Below are 11342 nucleotides of genomic sequence, written 5' to 3' on the forward strand. Positions count from 1 at the left end.
CGGCCCTCATTTAGAAAACTTGATCACCTTCCATGGTTCCTTCACTACTGTTCCATGGAACAGTGATATCTCTAAGAAACCTTCCAAAGCCCTTACTCGGTTTGCGCATTCATTTCTTCATAATACATGTAACCAAAAAAGAAATCAATAACCTAGCAAAAAAAAAAAAAAAACATCTTGTGTTTTCTATAAATCTTTAGTTTTTATGAGAGAGACTCAAGCTCATAATATTTTCGGTGGAAGGAACATAAATGTAAATTGTGCTTTAAGCATTCACCAGCTAAAAATTCAGAGCACAACTACGTAAAAAATAATAATAATAATATAGGTGACAGTTTATATTGAAAATTAATGAACTCTTGCATATACGCCTATTCTATTTAGCGTATTACTTGATTTCTCTAAGGATCCCAAAGAGAATCTGTTTGGTTGTTATCCCACTCATCGTCTTCAATGTCATCAGAGAACATCATGGAGGACTCTTCTGCCATTTGCATCCACATCTTTGGTGAATCCAATGGTGACTCATTGATGGCCTGAATTTGGCTTGGCGAGAGCCTCACCGTGATAGGCCCGACATCGGAGCTAGAGCTACCACCTTGGGACGAGTCAGAAGTAGAGGGCCTAAGGCTAATAGCTGCCTGATGAGCTGCCATGCGAATGTGGTCACCACTGGAGCTTGCTGGCATTGGTAGCTTACCGGCCAATTCAGGGAAATTAAGTTTTGCTTCACGTCCCCTAAAATGTAAAGCTGCAACATCATAAGCAGCTGCTGCCATTTCCGGTGTCTCAAAACTGCCTAGCCAAATCCTAGTTTTCTTCCCAGGTTCACGTATCTCCGACACCCATTTACCCCATTTTCTCTTTCGTACTCCTCTATAGCTAGAAGCTATACCACCATGGTTAGCAGTGCTATTCCTCCCTTCCATGTAACACGCTAATTTAAAGCACTAATAGTTTTAGTAATTTTGTGATGCTTGAGGGAATGTGTTGGCACGAGGTACTTTCATCATTAACTTATATATAGATGTAGAGATCGTATCTTAGTTGATGAAACGCGGAGTATCACTAGAGAAGTGAACTTCCAAGAAGTTGTCTAGGTGATGAAGATATTGTGCTTCATTTTCTGCATATGAATTCAAAACCTTTCTTATGGTTCTCAGGAGAAATTATGAGATTTTTCTCAGAGAAACCACAGACACCACGAAAAGTGTACACAGTACAAGTGTGAATGATATAATATACCAATCATATCATAAGATTGAATTTGTGTTGCAAAAACCGACATACATTTGATTAATATATATATATATATATAGTTCCTGTCTAATAACGCGGTTTGAAACTAGGAGGAAGAGATTTGGACCCATTATCCAGGAGGTCTTAGGCTTGGATCATTTCAGAGGTAATATTTTTCTTTGTTGTTAGATATAAAATTCAAGTAATAGTTAATTTATTTTTTCAAAGATAAATAAAACTGGAATATTTATTTAAATTGAATTTAATTAATTATTAAAATCTAAATATTAAATTATATACTTCTAAGAGTTAAATAGACATGTATGCAAAGCAATATGAATAGTTAAACTAGCATGCCAACAAAAAGATAATATTTAAAAAAATATATGAAAAAAATAAATCACATTTTATCCATACAACAGAAGAATGTGATTGTTGCGAGCGATCCTTTATCCATAAGATAAATTTTGTTCGGTTATTGCTGCAAGTAATAGATGCAAATCACCACTAGAAAATTAACAAATACAAAAAAACACATCAACATAATATTTTTATTGATAGATTGCAGTATTTTTTTTTTTTACTGAATATGCCCTTGTAGTATCCATCGGTAAACATCGATGCAAATATTCCCTTAGTGTATATTGAAAGAATTACAGTGGAAAAAGAATGAATGAAAATAAAGACAAGAAGTACGATGACAAGTTATTTTTACATACATAATTATCAATAAATTTAAATTTGTAGATTAAATTCGTTTGCGTATGTATATCTAGAAAAAACTTAATAGCACGTTGTACGAACATGATCGCTACTAGTTCTTCTAGTAACATTTTTTACAACTATGAGTTGTTAGGTGCCGACCAAAAGCAGATACCTGAGATACAAGCAGCCACGCTCGACATGGGCTCATCGAGTGCGATGCCACCATGTCGAGGAGGGGTCCCTTCACAGTGGGATCCATTTACTTGAAAGTACTAGGCTTAATGAAGGAACGACTTTTTAATGTAAGTTTGTTTTCCCTTTACAGTGACATGTTAATAATTTTTGAAAAATTAATTTCAACAACCATCGTTAATTTTAGGTTTATAAACATCGAGTCTACTAGAATCATAACATTGGCAATGAAAGTGTCGATGAAAATTCCATTATTTCAATGGAATTATGTTTTCAAACATCTTGAATGAAAACATATGATTGATACATGGTTTGAAAGGTTTAAGGCTGGTATTAACTTAAATATTTTATTATTATATTAATTCAATTAGTTTATTGATATTAATTAAATTTTTCTTGTAAATATTTTAATTACAAGGAAAAATTTGAATGGAATATAGTTGACAACATTATTGCAAGAAGGGTTTGGGAGATTGATGTTGTAACTAGGTAAGATTGAAATCAAGATAATTTTTATTTATTTATTAATTTAGTAATAGATAATTTATTTATTTCATATAGGTTGAGTGATTTTTGGTATAACGTGCAAAAAAAAGCCAAAAAATATACGAAAGAAAAGGAGCTGATTTTAGATTAGTGTTTCAACCGTTGGATGCTTATAATTGGTCCCGAACACTTAAACTCCGGAGTTTAAGGTGATTTTAAATAAGTGAGTTCAAGTTCGGACAACTAATCTTGTTAGTGATTATGAATGACTCAATGTTGAGACGACTAAACTTCATCGATTGATAATAAAAATGAGATTATAAATGAGTGATATATGTACTCCATTTTATTCACCCCAAGGTCTAGGTGAAGACGCTTCTCCTCCAATACCTTTATTCTAGATTAATTGTATTTGAACTTATAAATGTTTAAATTTATAATAAATATTTAAATTTTATATTAATTTATTTTTTTAATTATTTTCTACTTTTGTTTAATATATATTTTTTAAAAATATTTTTAAATTATTAGTAACGGGGTTACTGATGACCTAAGTTTGTTGGTATATTCTAGAGAGATAAAAAAGAATTACTACAAATATCACTCCCACTATTTACTCACTAGTTAAATAATAGATGATCTATTTGACAGTTATATGTCGACTTCAACGATGAATAAAAAAAAAACACCAATAGAATGACATACAGTTTTTCTGTCGGTGATATTTTATATTTAACAATGAAAATACTGACGAAATAAAGCAAATTTTTTTTTTGCATACCTTTTCCGTTAGTAAATTCATTTATAAAATTATTGTCGATGGATTCACTAACAAACCATATATCACTGATGATAATTTTTTTAATGGATTATTTTTTTCCATGAGCCCATCTGTAAATTTCATGCCGATAGATTGTGAGTATAAATATTGACAAAAAAATTCATCGGTAAATCTAAAAACTCTGGTAGTTAATTGTATCTTAGGATTTAACAATCTTACTACTTAGTGTTGATACACTTCAACACTAAGTCTAAACAAACTTAAGAAATCTAATTCACTTTGGTTTAAATGAAACTAAAATTACCACAAAAGATGAAAGTAGAAGGGAAATAAATAAGAAAGAATACTCTTTTTTTTTTGTTATTTTATTAAACCAGAAAAAGCCTTTATATATAGGCCTTAAAAGAGAAGAAGATTTTTTCTTTTTATTATTATTATTTATAGGACAAAGGTTATATATATAAAGCCATGTGAGAGAAAAATAGTTTTTACTTTTTCAATATGAGAAAAGGTTTTATGGTTGGAATTTTGGTATTTTGTTAACTCCATCAAGAGTTTTTTTGACATCAATTTATCATTGACTCACAATTATTTTAGACATTTTAGCATTCCATGTTCTAGGATTCATGTTGGAGAACATTTTTCATCAAGTTTTAAACCAAAAAATAGATGTATCTCAATTTTTATTAGGCCTTGAATAATTCTAATAATCATGTCTAGTAGCCAATATATAGAAATTGACCAACCAATACACAATGACAAATGAAATTATAAAGAAATGATGAAATGGTAGGTCATTACATGAGGATAAATAACTTTTGACTTTGAACATTTTTTAGTGAAGTAATATCAAGTTTACTTGGTTAATTAGTAAACATGATGTCATGAATTATTACTAAGACAATAGTTCTCGCATAATTTTTTTCAAGGAGTTTTCCTTAGTTCTCATAGTTATGTTTATTTTGACTCTGAATGACTCATGATTTCACAAGTGCTTTGTAAAATTCAGCCTTTAATTTTTTTCATAAAAATACTATAGTTCTCACTTATATATGTGATCTCTTAATAATAGTATTCTGTTATACTCCATTTGATAAACCAAAATATGAGAATTATTAAGAGCACAACTTACCCTTGTGACATTGTAGGAATAAACATGAAATTATAACTTCTTAGTGTTACCAAGAGCATCACATGACTTAGTTTTTATTTTAAGCCTAGATTTTGGGGTCTCCAATCAATTAGGTAGGGTTATCATTATGACATTTTTATTTTTAAAGTTTTCAAGCTCATTCCCCTCAATGAACTATATATGAGATCTCTTGTTAAAACTTTGGTAAGTTGATTCGTAATATTTTTCTTTGACCATACATAGTCAACAAAAATAATTTTATCATTTGTAATATCTACAATAAGTTCTTAATAGTATTATGTCTACGATCTATATATTTAAACTTACTATATACTACTTTGTGCCATTTCAATTGTTGACTGGTTGTTGTAATTGACACAAATTACTGACACTTGTTCTAGCTAACATGGATCAACTTCCTCTCTAGCTTTATCAAAAGCAATAAACTCTAATTTATTGTGAATCTTATGGTGCAATTTTTTTTTTTTTAGACTTTTTAAGACACAACTGCTCCCTTGAATGTGAAGATATATCTACTAGTTGTTTTGAATCTTTACTATCAAATATCCAATTTGCATAACTGAACCCTTATAGTACTACAAGGTAACCAATATAGTGTAACTCATAGTTTAAGGTGTACTTCAAATATTTAAGTAATCTATTTATTTTTTTAAAATGATCTATAATTTAATTATTTTATATCTACTCAATTTACTAACCGTGGATGCAATATCTAGTCTTATGTATTTCATAACATACATCAAGGTCCCCATTATCCAAGAATATTCCAATTAGTATATTCCTTCATCTTTATTTTCAAACAAATGTACACTTATATCCATTGGTATTTTGGCAATGTTATTATCACCTTTAAAAATTTGTTAAGAATTTTCTCAATATAATAAGATTGAGCGATAAAAGTTCATCAAATGTCCTAGTAATTTTTGTTTTTATTATGTCATTCACAACACTTAAATCTTTCATGTCAAACTTATTAGTTAATAATTTCTTGGATGATGTAAATGGTTCTAATCAATCAGTTATGGATTTGTCACAATTTGGCTACGTGGATTGTTTTATAGAATTTGTATGGGCCAATGGGACTAGGTTAAGCTCAAAAAGAGGCATAGGTTGAGAAAAGTGATCAACCTTAAAAAAAGATCAAGAACTTTTTATTTGATTGATGGATTGTACCTAAATTTTACTATGAGATTCTACATGTCTAGTTCTATAATAGATTTAGCTTGTTGTAACTAGTTAAGGTTTTGAAGACCTCAAAATTAGGTCAAGAATATGTTGTTCGGGCTAGTTTATTTTTTCTCTTTATTTTTGGATTTCTTAGTTAGTTTATGTCAGATTTTAGGTTTATTTAAATAGTTATAAACCTCTTAGAGAGGCAGACTACTTGAAAAGAAATATTTAGTAATAAAATTTTAAATTGAGTTTTTTTGGTTAGTGACCCTATTTGGTAAATTTTTTTGTTGCTTGTATTTGTTGTCTTTCTTATGTCATCTCTATTTTTTTTATTTATAGACTTAATCCTATAATCATTGTCGCTCAAAATTAGAAAGTTATCCATATAGACATATAATTACATAATATTTTTCTATGTTTTTAACATAAATATGAACTTCGTTGATATCAAACTCATTTGACAATAAAACTTTATTAAATTTTTAATGTCATTGTTTAAGTATTTATATCAAACCAAAAAAAAACTTGAAAAACTTACAGATTTTCGTTTCTTATCCTTTGATAACAAACCCCTTGGTTATTGCATATACACCTCTTTGTCAAGGTCATCATTTGAGAAAATTGTTTTTACTTCTAATTGATGTATTTCAAGCTTGTTAATAGTTGCAATGACAATTAAAATTTGTATGGAAGTTATTTTTTATACAAGTGAATATGTGTTAAAATAGTCTATATATTCTTTTAATCCTTTACTAACTAGTCTTGTTTTGTAATATCATATGTTTCATTCATTTTCATCTTTCTCTTGAAGATCTACATATGATCTAATAGTTTTCTTTCAGGTGGGATAGTCATTAGTTTTCATGTATAATTACACATAATAGATTTATTTTAACTATTTACTGCCTCTTTACATTAGAAACCTTCATAACATGACATTATAAGACCAAATGTTTTGGTTATTTTTGCTTTCTTGCTCCTTGGTTGAGCTTCATCATCTTTCAATTAATTATGACTACTTAAAATAGTCTATATATTCTTTTAATCCTTTACTAACTAGTCTTGTTTTGTAATATCATATGTTTCATTCATTTTCATCTTTCTCTTGAAGATCTACATATGATCTAATAGTTTTCTTTCAGGTGGGATAGTCATTAGTTTTCATGTATAATTACACATAATAGATTTATTTTAACTATTTACTGCCTCTTTACATTAGAAACCTTCATAACATGACATTATAAGACCAAATGTTTTGGTTATTTTTGCTTTCTTGCTCCTTGGTTGAGCTTCATCATCTTTCAATTAATTATGACTACTTAAGCTTTCTCCAATCATCTTCTTAAGTGAACAAATTTCTTAAACTTTCTTAAAACGAAACACTTCTACAAAAAATATAGCATTTCTTGATTCCATTACTATATTATGATAAATATTCTTAATACTTGACTTGTGTATTTAAGAAATTGATAAGCACTACTATTATACACATATTAGATCAAAATAAAATTCATAGTTTTGTATCTTATAGTGACCTTTTTAAGATTAGGTTTGCCACTTTTACAATATACCCTACACCTTGAGGTATTTATAGGAAATTTGTTTACCTTTTAACAATTCATATAGTGTCTTCTATATGTTTTGGAGTACTTTATTAAGCATATAATTAACAGTCAAAATTTTCTCCCTTTACAGGTTCTAAAGTGTTTCCGAACTTATCAACGTGACGTTTATCATTTCGTTTGGAGTTTGGTTATTTCATTCAATAATGTTATTTTGTTAAAGTAAATAAGGAGTAATAGTTCAGTGGATATTACTATGGAACAAAATTCACCCAAAAATATTTTGAACTCATTATTTCTATCGTTTGTTATTACCTTTATATTCATATCTTTACTTTTTAGCAAATTGGTATAATAATACCTTGTACAATTATTTATAAAATAATTTAGACAATACAAAAATTTTATAGAAGTAAAAAGGGAAGGAAAGCTAAAAATCTATAATTTTCTCTTTTCTATTATTATTATTATGAAACTTGTGACACGATCAAAAGATTGATGTCTTATCCCAACTGCAGGAGTGTTGAAGTAAGAAATAAACCAGCAAGACCGGGGTCGAACCACAGGAAGGTGAACTATATAAAATTATAAATAACAAATAAAAAGGAGTTGAAGAGAACTTTTGAGATGTGATATTGATGTGAGTATTTATCAAAGATAAAAGCAATTGTCAAGGTTAGAGGATTCACTAATAGTATTAGAAACAAGTATAATACAAAATCTTTTTATTAATTAACTGGAAACCACACACAAAGGAGGTTCCAATCAGATGATTTATCCTTAATAGTTCATTATAAATTTTTAACATGATCATATTAATTATCTTATTTTAGTAACACCATACTTTTAAATATTGTAAGGAATTCATGATATTAACTTATGTTAACAACAAATCAAGTTCCTTTCATATCACAAGTGTAGGTTATACCATACGGTAGGCTATAAAAGTGCCAAGCATTTAGTGTACCAAGTGTTATACAACACAAATCTAGATTAATCATCTAACAAGCAAGGTATTAAGAATTAATAAGATAAAAAGATAAGACATGTTAATAACAAACTTTCTTGGATATAAACATTAAAGACCATGTTAAGTTTACATCATACATATTTTAACACCATTAGTGAAACCTTTTCACCTTGACATAAAGAACTTAGCTAAACATTATGAAGAAACAAAATATAAATAAAGTAGATAAGAACATAGTTATGATGAAAATCATAAACAAGAGATTAATGAAAGCAAAACTTAAACATTACAAAAATACAAAGAAAGAAAGCAAGAATATGATATCAATCTGAAAACCAAGATGCCTAAATGCATGGCAAATGCCTCTTTTTATAGGCCAAAATTCAGAACTTTTGATTTGATGACTAATTGTTGAATAGGTGGCCACCTCTTGACTTGGTAACAATCCTTATCTTCTTGTCTGTAGAGAACATCATTGCTAACATCAAAATTTGAACAAATACTTCATGAAAGTTCTGGAAAATTATCTCAGCTTTTCCACAAAATAAGAATGAGGTCATTCGGACACCTAGAACTCAAGATATGGGCTAAACACTGAACAATGTCTAGGCTGCAGGACATATTCAAACTTTTCTTTTGATGCTAAGATTTGGACTTCTAAACAAAAGAATTGAGTCTTAGACTCTCATGAACAATGTTTAGGCCTATGTCTTAGCTTTCAAGCCATTTAAACCAAACTGGAATCTAAGATCTACAACTCCAGATATGACCCAATGACTGAACAGTGTTCTAGTTTGAATTGAATCAACAACTCTTTTCTATGCTTAGCCCTCTTTTTATCTTTTCAATTTTAGTGGTTAAACTCATCAATCAATCCTTTGATTTATGTAATAAGCTTGAATTTAAAATGAACATTTACCATAATCTAAAGGTATCTTATATTATCAGACTTGTTATTATAAAACATGCTTTAGTTAAGGAGTTATTGATATTTCAAGTGCAAATTCATAATATAAAACCTTGATAAAAATGCACTTTTAAGTACTAATCAACTTGGCAGTTAAGAGAGATGGAATTTGGTCGTTCTTTCTAAAGTCTCCCTCTTTCTCAAACTCTAATTGGCTTCATTACTAGTAATGTTCATATCTAGCTAAATCTGGTGTAAAAGAAAAGAAAAATATTGGTTTTGTCTACTTTATTGTTGTGATATGGATGCATATTCTAGTAGGCTATCTAGATTGATAAGGTTGATGGGTTGATTTTTTTTTTCTTGGAGATGGAGACTAAAGATGATTATTTTGGTGAAGACTAAAAGGAGTTGTAAATCATCAAAGATTATTTTGAAATCATATTTTCTTTATAATAAAATACACATTAAATTCTTTCTAATATCAATAACATGTAGCGTATTGTTGAGCATGAGAAATTTGTTGAAAGTGATCTTTAATATGAACTTTTTAATACTTTGTGCTTTTGAGGTTGAGGAGTTTGTCATGTATAATTATCCATCACCTACTTCATGGTAAGTGAAAAGCATCCCTCTATTTAGCGAAAAAAGTAACTTATGGCTTTAATATCAATCTATCACTGTTCAGGATTATCTTTGCTAAAGCATGTTTATGTAATCATTGGTTTGATATCCAACCTTGTTACACATAATATATTTTTCATTAAGTTTGTAGGAAAAACCTATGCTTTTTACAATAAACTTATTCTTTTAGTTATTTTTCTTATAGGACTTTGCCAATTGCTCAACCATATTTACCTTATGACCATCAAGAAAGAGCTTACTCTCTTTATGGACAACTTATTATCCTCTTTTATCTTAAAATTTAGAACGAGATCTTTAATTCTTATATCTATTAGCTTATATTTAAGATAGTTCTTGAAGTCCTTATAAGATAGTGACAACTTCTTAATATTAATAGCCACATAGAAAAAATCATTTAGAACCACCTTTAATCATAAATATCATATATGATAATTTTAAAATCTTGAACTTAACTGATAATTATCCTTCATTAACAATTTTAAAATCATGAAATTTTTCAATTATGATTTTTTTTTCAAGCCAACATCCTCAGCCTTGTACTTTTGATTCAAGATTTCTTATAGTGTCATGGCATTACCGATGGAATTATATACATCATAGAATGAATGTCTAATCCATTCAAGATGTAGTTCTTATACATGAAATCATTATGCTTTCATTCGTCAAAAATTTCTATTTCAATGATATCAGACTCTTTGTCCAACAACTCTGATGTGTTTTTTGTCAAGATTTTTTCCTAATTCAAGATAGTAAGATAAAAGAGCTTTTTATATTGCCAGCTTTTAAAGTTCATAACATTGAACTTCTCAAAGTTTCTCACCATGCATCACACGAAGTGATGGTGAAATTATACCTACTTAAGCAATGTTCTTACACTTCTTACTATGTATCATAAAATATGATAGTGAAATCCTATTTGCCGAAGCAATATTTCATTTTACCAAAATAATATTTCCAAACTAAAAACCAAGCATGTTAATTGATTGGTCTCGCATTAACCATGATGATTTCCCCCCTCATTCCTCTTTACATGAGAATATAATATGCCATAAACTTTCAGTCATTTAATTATCACAAAATAATAAAATTCATCTTGTATAGTTTTATATCAACATGTAACTAAAAAATAATTTTAAACTAAATTAAAATCATGGAGCAACTAGACCTTCAAGGGGTATTAGACAAGGTGACCCCTATCTCTATATATTTTTATATTGTGTATAGAAAGGCTATCCCAATTAATTCATAATGAGGTGGAATTTGGTGTTTGAAAGCCTTTTCGAGTTCGAAAGAAAAGACAGAAGGTTTTCTATTTGTGCTTAATTATTAGATTCTTTTGTTTTTATTTAATAATTGTAGTTCAATTTTGTAAAATTTACAATATGAAATATTATTTAAAATCATAAATAGGCGAGACAATATGAAATGCAAGAATTATTAAAAAAAAAAAAACCATTAAAAAGTAGGGGTGAAAATACTATTTATATAAACAATAGACCACTTTAAACTTTTTTTTTCCATTCACATCC

General features: G+C 28.6%; 1 protein-coding gene across 1 annotated transcript; it reads right to left on the reverse strand.

The window, feature by feature from the left end:
- Positions 1-227: 227 nt before the first annotated feature.
- Positions 228-1136, reverse strand: LOC118046229 (ethylene-responsive transcription factor ERF021). The gene has a single exon (XM_035055044.2). It carries the CDS (start codon positions 927-929, stop codon positions 402-404), a length of 528 nt encoding a protein of 175 aa, XP_034910935.1. The 5' UTR covers positions 930-1136; the 3' UTR covers positions 228-401.
- Between the last annotated feature and the right edge of the window lie 10206 nt (positions 1137-11342).

The sequence above is a fragment of the Populus alba genome, chromosome 1 (assembly GCF_005239225.2).
Source record: "Populus alba chromosome 1, ASM523922v2, whole genome shotgun sequence".
Classification (NCBI taxonomy): Eukaryota; Viridiplantae; Streptophyta; class Magnoliopsida; order Malpighiales; family Salicaceae; genus Populus; species Populus alba.

Coding starts and splice junctions, on each gene's coding strand:
- LOC118046229 (XM_035055044.2), bottom strand. CDS start 929: ATGGAAGGGAGGAATAGCACTGCTAACCATGGTGGTATAGCTTCTAGC.